At 48.2% G+C, this 13,417-nt stretch overlaps 3 protein-coding genes across 12 annotated transcripts in view; all 3 read left to right on the top strand.

The window, feature by feature from the left end:
- The window catches only part of timd4 (T cell immunoglobulin and mucin domain containing 4), a 1,098,921-nt gene that overhangs the window by 532,576 nt on the left and 552,928 nt on the right, over positions 1-13,417 (top strand). The gene's annotated exons all lie outside the window — the stretch shown is intronic.
- Positions 1-13,417, top strand: part of LOC147838885 (putative E3 ubiquitin-protein ligase HECTD4) — a 63,902-nt gene that overhangs the window by 19,053 nt on the left and 31,432 nt on the right. For 7 of the 10 annotated variants that reach the window (XM_087301700.1, XM_087301699.1, XM_087301692.1 and 4 more), the window contains 3 exons: positions 7,715-7,911; positions 7,982-8,146; positions 9,178-9,357. In XM_087301700.1, coding sequence (XP_087157826.1) covers positions 8,116-8,146; positions 9,178-9,357 — 211 coding nt within the window. In that variant the 5' untranslated portion in view covers positions 7,715-7,911; positions 7,982-8,115. Of the gene's footprint in view, positions 1-7,714; positions 7,912-7,981; positions 8,158-9,177; positions 9,358-13,417 lie in introns of all 10 variants that reach the window. The other 3 variants (XM_087301695.1, XM_087301694.1, XM_087301701.1) reach the window with 2 other exon arrangements.
- On the top strand, positions 10,256-13,254 carry LOC147838886 (uncharacterized). Its single transcript, XM_087301657.1, has 2 exons — positions 10,256-12,947; positions 13,136-13,254. The coding sequence occupies exon 1, from the start codon at positions 12,116-12,118 to the stop codon at positions 12,926-12,928; it is 813 nt and encodes a 270-aa protein (XP_087157783.1). The 5' UTR covers positions 10,256-12,115; the 3' UTR covers positions 12,929-12,947; positions 13,136-13,254.

The following is a 13,417-nucleotide window of genomic DNA, read 5'->3' as shown; positions in this document are numbered from 1 at the left end:
CTAATTTATCCTACTTCAACAGAAGTTTTACGGATTTAGATATATTTTTTGGGAAGTCGTGAGCATCTAGATAATTCTAGGAAATACGACAGTACGTTGGGAAGCGTGCAATCCCCATAGGGAGGACGCTGCGGAGGCCATCCGTTACCCAAGGGGGGGATAGATGGCAGAATTACATATGGACTAGCCCTAAAAAGGGGGAGTACGCATAGCAAAAGAGTGGTTAGCGGAGAGGGAAGACACGGGTCCGCCCAGGGGGGGGACTTAACCGTGGCGGAATAAGCATATGGGATCGCCTAGTGGGGATCACGCATAGCAGGCACCTATACTCAAAACGCGGGCTGACCAGCGGGCAGACCTACAACGTAGTGGGCCAGCAAGTGACTCCTCCGCTGAGTCAGTGCTGGGGGCCACGGAGGAATCTGCAGGGCTCACCTGACGGGGAACTTTACTGACAGATAGAAAAGGCGCACGTACCTCCGTGTTAGGGAGAATGGCGCAGCAAGCGTGTTTCAACACCCTACCGAGTTGTCTCCTCAATCACCAAAGGGTTACCTAATACCCTTGAGGAAACCGGCTCCACTCGCAGATTGTAAAACCTTGCAAATGTGTTGGGTGTCGCCCAGCCCGCAGCTCTACAGATGTCTGTTAGAGAGGCGCCGCGTGCACGCGCCCAAGAGGATGCAACGCTCCGAGTGGAGTGTGCACGAACTCCCGGGGGACACGGCTGACCTCGACTCGAATAAGCGAGTGAAATGGCATCCACAATCCAGTGGGATAATCTTTGTTTTGATACGGCACTTCCCTGCTGCCAACCGCCATAACAGACAAAGAGCTGCTCAGATGATCTAAAATTCTGAGTACGGTCCACATAAATGCGCAGAGCGCGAACTGGACAAAGTAAAGAAAGGGCTGGGTCTGCCTCCTCCGGGGGCAGCGCTTGCAGGTTCACTACCTGATCTCTAAAGGGGGTGGTAGGAACCTTGGGCACATAACCGGGGCGGGGTCTCAGGATGACGTGAGAGTAATCCGGCCCGAATTCCAGGCACGAGTCACTGACCGAAAATGCCTCCAGGTCCCCGACCCTCTTGATGGAGGCCAACGCAACCAGCAGAGCTGTCTTCAGGGACAGAAATCTTAGAGATACTGATTCGAGTGGCTCAAAGGGATCGGATCGCAGACTCGTGAGAACGAGGGCGAGATCCCAAGAGGGCATGAGAGGGGGGCGAGATGGATTAATTCGCCTAGCACCCCTAAGGAACTGGATGACCAGGTTATGCTTTCCCACGGTGCAGCCAGCTACCGCGCTATGATAAGCGGAGATGGCGGCCACGTAAACCTTGAGAGTGGAGGGCGACAGCCTGCTGTCCAACTTCTCTTGAAGGAAAGAGAGCACAACACTAATCTGGCAATTTCGGGGGTCTTCTCTGCGAGAGACGCACCATTCAGTGAATAGACTCCACTTCAGGGCGTAGGCGCGCCTCGTGGAGGGGGCTCTAGCCTGAGTGATGGTATTAACCACCGCAGTCGGTAGGTTACCTAAGTCTTCCTCGCGTCTAGGGACCACACGTGGAGGTTCCAAAGATCGGGGCGAGGGTGCCAGATGGTGCCCTGTCCCTGAGAGAGTAGGTCCTCTCTCAAAGGGATCCGCCAGGGGAGGGCCGTCGCGAGGAGTGAGAGCTCTGATATCCAGGTCCGGTTGGGCCAAAGGGGCGCAACTAGCAGAACCTGTTCCTCGTCCTCCCTGACCTTGCACAGAAACTGCGCGAGCAGGCTCACTGGGGGAAACGCATACTTGCGCATGCCCCGAGGCCAGCTGTGGGCCAGTGCATCCGTGCCGAGAGAGCCCTCGGTCAGGGAAAAAAACAACTGGCAGTGAGCGTTCTCGGGGGAAGCAAACAGATCGATCTGGGCCTCCCCGAATCGCGCCCATATCAGCTGAACAGACTCGGGGTAGAGTCTCCATTCTCCAGGGCGTAACAGCTGTCGTGAGAGCGCATCGGCTGCACGATTGAGCGTGCCTGGGACGTGAATGGCGCGCAGCGATTTCAGCCGCGGGTGACTCCAGAGGAGCAGACGGCGGGCGAGCTGAGACATGCGGCGAGAGCGCATACCCCCCATGCGGTTGATATACGCCGCCGCCGCCGTACTGTCCGTCCTGACCAGCACGTGTTGCCGCTCCAGCACCGGTAAAAAGCGGTGGAGAGCGAGGAACACTGCCAACAGCTCTAGGCGATTGATATGCCAATGCAGCTGGGCACCCTTCCAGAGGCCCGCAGCCGCATGCCCGCGACACACGGCCCCCCAACCCGTGTTGGAAGCGTCTGTTGAAACAACAACATGGCTGGACGCCTGTCCTAGAGGCACACCGGCCTGTAGGAACGAGGGGTCGTTCCAAGGGCTGAGGGCGCGGCGACACAGCGCAGTAACCGAGACCCGGTGTGTGCCCGCGTGCCATGCGCGTCTGGGGACCCGATCGTTTAGCCAGTGCTGAAGTGGTCTCATATGGAGCAACCCGAGCGGCGTGACGGCGGCTGCGGATGCCATATGCCCCAGGAGCCTCTGAAAGAACTTCAGTGGGACCACTAGTTTGCTGTCGAGCTCCCTCAGACAGTTCAGCAACAGGCGAGCGCGTTCCTCGGAGAGGTGCGCTACCATGGTGATCGAGTCCAGCTCCATCCCGAGAAAAGAAATCCTCTGCACGGGGGCGAGTTTGCTCTTTTCTCGGTTGACCTGAAGCCCCAGTAGGCGGAGATGCCGAAGCACCTTGTCCCTGTGCATAATCAATTGCTCCCGCGAGTGGGCTAAAATCAGCCAGTCGTCGAGATAATTGAGTATGCGAATGCCCGCGAGCCGAAGGGGCGCTAGGGCACCCTCCGCGAGTTTGGTGAAGACCCGCGGAGACAGAGAGAGCCCGAAGGGGAGGACCTTGTACTGCCACGCTCGACCCTCGAACGCAAACCGCAGAAATTGGCGGTGGCGTGGAAGAATGGAGACATGGAAATACGCGTCCTTCAGGTCTATGGCTGCAAACCAATCCCGAGGACGAACGCATTGGAGAATGCGCCTCTGCGTGAGCATTCTGAACGGCAGCCTGTGCAGACAGCGGTTCAAAACGCGCAGATCTAGGATTGGCCGTGACCCACCGCTCTTTTTGGGTACGATGAAGTATGGGCTGTAAAACCCACTCTCCATCTCGGCTGGAGGAACCGGCTCGATTGCACCCTTCGCCAGGAGGGCAGCAATCTCCTCTCGCAAGACAGGGGCGGACAGGGGGCTGACCCTGGAGAAATACACGCCCGTAAACTTGGGGGGCCGTTTCGCGAACTGAATCGCGTAACCGAGTCTGATTGTGCGTATGAGCCACCGCGAGGGGCTGGCCCGCGCTAACCAGGCAGGCAGAGCCCTCGCTAATGGAGTCATCGCTACAATCGCTGACGTACCAGCGGTGGGGCAGCGCGGAGTGGGTGTGCTGATCCGGGAAGCACGAGGGTCCCGCGGAAGAGCTGGAGGAGAGCGATTCGCTCTGGCTCCGCACCCTGACTCCGGAGAGGGGGCTGGAGGGCTGAGGGAAGGGAGACCGTCCCCCCAGCACTCGTGAGCCACTGGCGAAGCACGTAGAGTCTGCGAGCCGGAAGGCAGCGCGTCCCGGACTGGCAGAACTCGTGCAGTCACATCCGGGGAAGGGAAAAAGTGCTCTTTTACTGATGTTTTGGTGGCACTGAAAAGTACCGCTGTTATCGGGGCCCCGCCCTCCAGCGGGGAAAGAGCAAGTTTCCTCTTCTCCGGATGGCCTGTCTCAGGGACGCTTCGCGGTCCGTTTACCGGACTTAACGGCGCCCTGGGCAGGAGGGGCTGCCTGCTTTCGAGGTGAACGCCGCGCCCGCTTGGCCGGAGGCGCAGGCGGGGGCGGGGCAGCACTCGTTGGCGGGCGCCCTCGGCGAGGAACAGCGGAGGTGGATGGCTCGGCGGGCGGAGCGGGCTTACGGCCACGCCGATAGATGACATTGCCCATCGCATCCGACTGCTCTTTCACCGCCTTGAATTCCTGGGTGAATTCACCGACGGTGTCGCCGAACAGGCCAGCCTGGGATATGGGCGAGTCAAGAAAGCGAACTTTGTCAACGTCGCGCATATCGGCCAGGTTTAGCCAGAGGTGGCGTTCCTGAACCACAAGTGTGGACATCGTCCTCCCCAGCGCACACGCGGCGGACTTAGTAGTCCGAAGAGCATAGTCGGTCGCGGTGCGCAGCTCATGTAATAAGCTTGGGTTGGACCCGCCCTCGTGCAGCTCGGCCAGCGCCTGCGCTTGGTAGCGCTGGTAGGTGGCCATCGCGTGCAAAGCAGAAGCAGCCTGGCCCGCAGCCTTATAAGCTCTGGCTCCGAGGGAGGCAGACAACCTACAGGCTTTGGACGGGAGGCGGGGCAAACCCCGCCACGTAGAGGCGCCGCGCGGACAAAGATTGACCGCGATAGCGCGCTCCACTGACGGGATCGCCTCATACCCCCTGGCAGCTCCGCCGTCAAGGGCGGTGAGGGCGGAGGCACACGCAGCACGGGCAGAGAAAGGTGCCCTCCAAGACTGCGTGAGCCTACTGTGCACTTCCGGGAAGAAGGGGACGAGAGGCTTCGAAGGCTTCGCCTTCTGGTCCTCTACGTAGCACCCATCTAGTCGGTCCGGCCGCGGAGCTGGGGGATAAACCATCTCCAACCCCACGGCCGAAGCAGCCCGGGAAAGCACGGCTAACATGTCCGCTTCAGGATCCGATTTGACAGCGCTCACCTGCCCGGAGGGGGCGAGCGGGTCCGGATCTTCGTCGGACAGTGAAAGCCCACCCTCCGATGCCGCGGAGGACATCTGATCTCCGGTGTCAGCGAGTGTGAGAGCTACCATCTGGTTAGACGGATCACTCTCACCACCCGAAGCTTGGATGGAGCGCTGTGAGGAGCGAGAGGTCCGCGAGCCCGTGGGCGGCGGATTATCTCCCGCTGAAACCCTCAGATCTGCCCGAGCGCCCGCTGCTTTTTTAGAACAGGAGGCAACTGGGGTGGCTCGCTCTCTTGCGAAAGTTAGCCGCGATCTTAGCTGTGCAACGGTCATGGCATCGCAATGACGACATGAACCGCCCGCGAGCACCGCATTAACATGCTGGACCCCCAAACATGCAATGCAGTGATCGTGTCCATCATCCGGAGCCAGGAAACCCCCGCATCCAGAAACGCACAGTCGGAGCGCCATCCTGAAAAGAACGTGCTGCACGACTGTGTTGCTCTTTTAGGAAAGTTGCAACTATACGCACCGCTCTGGAGGACCGGACCCAAAGAACCGCAGGCAAGGGAGTAACCCAGCTCGACCGTCTGCCACCGCGAAGACCCCCTCTGGACCGGGAGACACACTCGTTCGCTCTGAAGTGCTGATCAGCAAGAGGAACCCTCATCGACTCACTCAGAAAGGATCTGAAGCGAAAAGGATGGCGTCTGCTGGCTTCAGGTGTGCTTATATGCTGAGATAATTGCAGATGTCGCACACCTGCGCAAGCTTACGCTGCCAATTAATTTCATTCATTGGCCCGTTCAATACTCTCCAGACAAGCGGCTTCTGATCCGAATCCTTCCCAATGCGTGGATTTTACAAATCAAATCCACTTATAGTGCTGAAGTTCCCCCCGAAGGGGAACCAAAGTTACTATAGAGTCCAGTAGTCGGGTACATTTATATTAATGCCCTAACCTCTAATTAGAAATGATGATTGTCTTAACTCAAGGGTGTACACCTAAGCAGGACTAACTAAAGTATTTTAGAACGAGCGCGCTGGTAGCGGCCATCTAAAGTATTAGTCAATTTACCTCCGTTTAATATTCAAGACTGACCGGAGTGTGACCGTGAGGGACGCCTTCGGCCGAGGCGATTTCTCTGAGCGACATGAGCACCCGAATGAACGGATGTAATAGTTACTAGTGAAGACAAAAGGTTCAAACATTTATCTAAATTACATATTGATATAATCTTCTTAATGTTTTATGATTGGAGTCAGATAAAACGAGGATAAATATATTAATATTCTAAACCACCTCATATTAAAATTGGAGTCAGATATGAGCTAAGTTAATATAAATCAACATTGTGCACTGGAAAGACCGAACATGCAGTGAACCTTCATCCACCAGTGGACACCGGCATTGGGCCAACTGGCTGGACCTTACTGTACGTAAAATGTTTAATAATGTGTGGTTCCTAGTTATTTGGGGAACTATTTTCAAATGGTGAGGCAACAAGATTCATACAGTACTAGGGGTTTGGATTTTAATATTTGTTTATTTAAATTTAGAAGTCTAGTGGGGAAAAATACGTTTTTATATACAAGTGCAAACATGTGGAGCAAATTACCAAAATCTGTCAAGGAAATAAAAGACTTAAGGAGGTTTAAAAAACCTATCAAAAGATGATTGTTTGTTGAGGATAATTAGTTTGCATAGTAGATGAGGATGTTTTATTAGATATGTTACTTGATTGTGAATAGGGTTGCAGCTGGAAGGCCATCCACGGCATAAAACATATGCTGAATAAGTTGATGGTTCATTCCACATTCCCTGATTAATAGAGGGACTAAGCCGAAAAGAATAAGGAATGAATAAAGGAATAATTGTATTTGTGAATTATTTTGTTCCTGTTTTAAAATGTGGAGGTCCTGTTTGTTTTATGCATCATCTGTATTTTGAAGCCATACTTTGTTTTATTTAACTGTGAGGAATGCAATGGAAACAAGCCCAGGGATTTATTATGTTTTTATCCTCGACAGTTTTTATTTTGGCGAAACAGTGACGCAGTAGGTAGTGCTGTCGCCTCACAGCAAGAAGGTCGCTGGTTCAAGCCTCGGCTCAGCTGGCGTTTCTGTGTGGAGTTTGCATGTTCTCCCTGTGTTGGCGTGGGTTTCCTCTGCGTGCTCCGGTTTCCCTCACAGTCCAAACACATGCGCTATAGGGGAATCGATTAACTAAATTGGCTGTAGTGTATGAGTGTGCATGTGATGGGTGTTTCACAGTACTGGGTTGCGGCTGGAAGGGCATCCACTGCGTAACATATGCTGGAATAGTTAGTGGTTTATTCGGCTGTGGCGACCCCTGATGAATAAAGAGACTAAAGCCCCATTTACACTAATGCATTTTAGTTTGAAAACGCATAAGTTTTGCTACGGTTACGCCATCCGTCCACACGATGCCAGGGTTTTTGAGCCCTGAAAACGGAGCGTTTTGGAAATGCTGGAGTGTCTGTTTTCATTCTAAAATGCTGCTGCTCCGTCTCAGTGTGGATGGGGGAAAAACGCAGACATCTGAAAACGGAGGCAGGGCTGCTGAGATTCGCTACTTGATTGGGGCTTTTGTGTCATTGCGTATTCTTCCCTTATTCACAAAGCCCCTATCACATGACTATAACACATGGCTTTAACGCTACCAGAAGACAACAGACCAGCCTTCACTGTAAACAACAACATGGACACAGAAATGGGTAACGTGCTATACGGACGGAGATATGTTCAAAAACGCTAGGTGAAACGCTAGTGTGGACGTGGATCGTTTCTGATCTAAAATGCCGTTTTTAAACTAAAACGCATTAGTGTAAATGGGGCCTAAGCCGAATGAAAAATGAATGAATGAATGAAAGATGAAGTCATTTCTCATAATCTGTCTGCTGACTCTCCTGTGTGTGTGTATAGATGGCCGGATCAGCTGTAACTCTGTGCTGTTGGCTCAAGTCGGTCTTGCATGAGCTGCAGTGTCAGAGCTGCTCTCCGACTGAGCTCTTCTATCAGGGAAACGCTCAGATTGTCCGCGAGTGGCTGAGCATGGCCATCAGCAGAGCTCTGCATCAGGGGGAGGACAGTCTGCTGGAGAGATCTGCTGCTTCCTGCAGGTACCACACACACACACACACACACACACACATCATCATCATCATCATCATCATCATCGTCTTAAAACAGGTTCTTGGGAACTCGGGAGACTGCGAAAACACAAAAGAGATGGTTGCCTAAACTTCAAAAGACATTCCTGTCCCCCCTTCCTCCCGAGACACACAGACACACAGGGACACACACACAAGGCTCCCGACGCTGAAATGGACTCAGAAATCCTGAATCAGCCCAAAAGTAAATGTTATGTGTTTGTAAACTTTGTATTTCATTTCGGACTTTTCTATCATGTAAATCTCTCTCTCGTGCCCTTTTTAAGACACTATACCAGCTAAGAATGTGTGAATCATGTTGATGTATTTCTTAAAACTGTCGTGTTTAATACCGTTAGGTTTCTTCTGCCATTTTACAACACATGATGCGTAGCGCATGATCATAATCTATACAGCTTAAATGATTTAATGTCTCTTCGCATGCTTTCGGACGGACCCTTATTTTGCATATTAGCGGTCCAGAGACAAAGAAAATCTCCCGCTCAAACTTTGCCAGGAGACCATTGGTCAGTCAGTAGTTGACATGCCACCACAGTTTAAAACCCAGCTGCGCGCACAACTCTGCGCAGAAGATCCAAAAGAAGCTTTTCAAAAGGTGCGCCCCCCCATTTGAGGCGGCAAACCGCATTTCTGTAACTGCATGGCTCGTCCGAGCCCACGTTTTCTTATTTTTTCAGCAAAGTAAAACTCAGTTTAAAGTTGCGATCGTGTATCCTCCGACCTGCATTGCAAACTCCACGCATCAAGAAAGGACCGATTTAATAGACGAGACCCACAGAAGAATCAAGATTTTGACACTCTGTTGAAGTCTATGAGAAACTCACACCTGAGCAACGCATGAGGCTTCAGTCTCCATGTGAGAGGCGTCTTTAAGCTGCGATCACCAAAAAATCCTTTTATATAAAGTACTAAATACGTTTCAACAGTTCAGTACTTTCTCCTTGTGTTGTTTCATTGTTATTACACAAAACTCATATTTTTTGGCTTTGTTTTATGTTTATGTTTGTATTGTTTGGGTTTTTACCAAAATCAGGTTCAATTCAATGTCAGTTGCACCTTTAGAAAAACATGACGTGTTTAATACTTATTTTTCCCACTGTACATTTATTTTATTTTAACAGTGATCTGCATTATTTTGCATTCTCTAAGTGAACAATCAGATTCATTAAGACCATTCCTGCTGACTTTAGCTCATATCTATATTTCTGTCCACAGGCGTGTCTCCCCCTCCTGGAGCAGTGCTGGTGTTGCACTCGTTGCTTCTTGAGTTTCCATTGGCGATGGTCTTCGCTGAACAGCTGCTAACCTACAGTGTAGGAGAAACCATAGAGCGCTCTGAGGATGAGCTGGACACGGTGCCCACTTCTGTGCTCATTCAGGTCGTGGAGCTGCTAGGTGAGATATGCTCATTTAATTTGCTCTTGAGTTTATACAGCCAGAGGTGTAGAAAATCAATCCTGGACACCCCTGCCCTAGACATTATATGTTGCATTCAACACATTGCTGTTTTGTTTATTTCTACAGTTTGTTTTCCTTTTCATTAAGTCTTTAAGGGTCTTAAATGTGCTTTTATAGTGTTGTCACGATACTGGAATTCGGTACCAATCGATACTAAAGTTTAAAAAAAAAAAACAGGCTCATTCTGAAAGCGTAGTCCCATGGACACCACGAAATACGTCCCAGGAGGTAACTATTTTTGCACTTTTTGTTTTCGCGAATCCACAAGAGGCTGCTGTGTTTTTCAGATCTCAAATTTCTTGAGTAAGTTCTCCCGCTAGTGCCGTTTGCGCCCACTGTCCACGCGTAAACCCACCGGAGGCCACTGTTGACCGACCTGACTGTCTGTCTGACTGAATTTCTAACTGGCCAGCTGACCAATTGACTGACCCACCCTCCTCCTTCCCTAAATCCAACCAATTTTATCGATTGAACCGCCCACTCACTTACTTCCCTAAACTCAACCAATGATTTTCAAAAGCCGTCCAGAAAAAGAAAAGCCCTCGTCTGTTTTTTACCATGTTTTTGGATTTTACCACATTCTCACCCTGTTATTCACTCATTCATTTTATTTTTTTGATTCTGTTTTTGTTTTACCGGATTTCTGGAACCGCTTTTCCCTGGACTCGAATCTCGTCATCATCGTCATCCTGGTCAACTCCTCTCTGGCGTCTCAAGTCCGTTGACGTACACGATGAGGTAACTGGACAAACTGGTTGCGGTGGGAAAGCCCTCCACAGTTAGCGTTCGTTTAAAAAAAATTTAATGCAGCCATACCATACGTACCTCCGGCTACATAATTCGCGGTCTCCAGAAACGTCCACGGGACTATGTTTTCAGAACGAGCCTGTGATTCTGTTTAAAAACCTCCATTTCACGCTAACATTTGTGCGCCATTGAGCGCTTTCTTAAACAGCGCTGATTTGCCATTGTGTTCACATGCTCAACAGAAATGACTGCAATTGGCCGTGAAGGTCATCAGTTTACCGAACTCACCGCTGTTTACTTAGTGTAACCACACATACAAGGACACTGTGTTTTAAAGTCACATCCATCAGCTGATTTGACTATAAGCTGACATATGAGCAATCCGCTGATGAATCACGGCTTTAAAACGCTCCAGTGTAACACAGATAACATATACAGTTATTTTAAACACTTTCTATAGTGCTTTATAAAAATTCAAAGGGTTTTCTTTAAAATGATACTAAATTTTTGCATTTACACCTCTGCGTGTGGATTTTGGAAGCTTTTAAATTTGGGTAGGCAAAAACCAGGTGGAAATCCCAAAATAGCACTGGGTTTTAGGAGGCTAATGAAATCTTATTGCTAAGTGTGACCGATTAAATATTTAAAGCTGCAATCTTATACATATATTTATTTATTTATTTATACATACATACAGTTGAAGTCATTTTTTTCCCCTTTTTTTAAAGTATTTCCCAAACGATGTTTAACAAAGCAAGGACTTTTTCACTGTATGTCTGATAATATTTTTTCTTCTGGAGAAAGTCTTATTTGTTTTATTTTAGCTAGAATAAAAGCAGCTTTTTTAAATCACCATTTTAAGATCAATATTATTAGTCCCTTTAAGCTTTATTTTTTTTATAGTCTACAGAACAAACCATCGTTATACAATAACTTGCCTAATTAACCTAATTAACCTAGTTAAGCCTTTAAATGTCACTTTAGCTGTATAAAAGTGTCTTGAAGAATATCTAGTCAAATATTATTTACTGTCATCATGGCAAAGATAAAATAAATCAGTTTTTTGAAATGAGTTATTAAATCTGTTATGATTAGAAATGTGTTGAAATAATTTTCTCTCTGTTAAACAGAAATTGGGAAAAACAATAAACAGGGGGATTAATAATTCTGACATCAACTGTATACACATACATACATACATACATTATTTCCAAGTATATACAGAAGCTTAATAAGGGATATGGTGTGAGAGGTGAATTTAGGAATTTTACACCCGTGAATATTATTATTTTATCAACTCTATTCAGTCAAATATAAATCACTCTTGCAGGTAGGTTTAGTTCTGTGACCGAATATCTTCAGATAAGAAACTGTTCCGCACTCAATCCTTCATTAAATAAACTGAAGCAGCTGAGGAGACAAAGGTTTCTGCTAAAAGCTTCTGTAAACCAACAGAAACTGGTTATTTTTCAATGGATGTATATGTTAAACCTTTAAAAATACCAACACACACACAGAGAAAGTCAATGTTTTCAGATTATTTTATTGGCTTGACAAATGTTCCATATGTATCTCCAAAGCATTTGTGATGTTTACATTAAATAGGACATATAAAAACAATTGAAATAGTAGTGGTGGTTTTTCTAATAAATAATAATTAACAGCACATTAACAATCATCTCTAGAATAAAACAATAGTAATAAATAGTTTATCTAATAGTCAACAGATTAAGATTCATTTATAAACAATTTAGAATCCTGTTTGTGTGCGCACACACACGCTCCCAGCTGATGGTTGCTTAGCAACGACATTCATAGAATGTGTTCTATAGTAGTTCTATGTTAAAACAGCTCATCTCAGTTTGCCAGCATTCAGGACGGTGACTTGGTAAATCACACAGTTACTGTACGAATTGACAAATCTGTGATTGTGAAGGACTCGTTCGCTATGGATACTCACTATAATCAGTCTTCAGACAACCCTCATCACGAGTGGTCATCGGTTGTTCTGAATTTGGACCCAGATGTGGACGAACAAGAACTGATTGAGTCAATGAAACAGTTCAGCCAAATCCACTCTTTGGATTTTTCTTTTGATGAAGACACTAATTGCAGACACATTTATGTGACTTTTGAGCATTCAGGACGGGACCAGCAACCAGATCCTGTGGTCCCCACGAGCCGCTTTATTGAGCGAAAGACACTGCTCGTGAGCAATCTGCACCCAATGGTCACCGAACAACAGCTTATTGAAAAGTTTGGTGCATTGGGGTCCATCTCGACTGTGCAAGTGTGCAGAAACAACATCATCTCTCCTGCTTATGCCTTTGTGACTTTCCATCATCGACGTGATGCAGTGCGAGCACAAAAAGCTCTGAACTTCACTGATTTACTGAATAAACCTCTGATCATCATGTGGGGCCCAGACAAGACAATTGAGGTCCTCTCAGATAATGACAGCAGCTCTCCAAGACAAACAGAGGAGAGAGAGACAGCTGGAGAAACAGAGGAGAGAAAGACCAGTGGAGAAACAGAGAGAGAGGCCGCTGGAGATACAGAGGAGAGAAAAACCAGTGGAGAAACAGAGAGAGAGGCCGCTGGTGAAACAAAGGAGAGAGCGAACAGCGAGTCTTCATGGGGAAGAAGGATCTCCAACAATGTGAAAAGTGCTGTGAAAGCTGCGGTGAGCAGTCCAGCAGCCTGGGTCGGAGTCGGCATAGGTGTCTGTACTGCTTATGCCTACTTCAGGAGCAGGAGCTAGTGTGGACACTTTCTAAAAGGTAATTTCATCTCATTTAAGTGACATGACATCTGACTGAGCTTAGTAACACTTCTGGAACATGCTGTATGTCACACACACATATGTATATATAGAATTCTCTGTGGGTCAGAGGTCATGTTAATTCATACTCAAATTCAGCTTCATTTAGACATCGACACTGATTTTCTTGACTCTGTTCTCTTCCAGACGAGAAGGCCTGCCTCACGATCTCCACTCATCATCCCCAGAGTGACCAATCACTGCTCCAGAAAGAACTTGATTTCCCCAGCAGGCCAAACACTTGCAATAAATGTGAATTGAATAAACTGTCTTGTGTGTGTCTCATTCAGCAGTAAAGCTCAGCCTTGTAATTTATATCCATCCAAGAGAAGCATAACAGCACTTTGTTCCAGACACAGAAGTAAACAATAGGATTTTCTTCACATCTATTGATGTGTTAGACAATAACTTATAGACCATTTGAGAAGA

Source organism: Danio rerio, chromosome 21 (genome assembly GCF_052040795.2).
Source record: "Danio rerio strain M-AB ecotype USA chromosome 21, GRCz13ab, whole genome shotgun sequence".
Taxonomy (NCBI): domain Eukaryota; kingdom Metazoa; phylum Chordata; class Actinopteri; order Cypriniformes; family Danionidae; genus Danio; species Danio rerio.
This window is presented reverse-complemented; position numbering and strand designations above follow the sequence as displayed.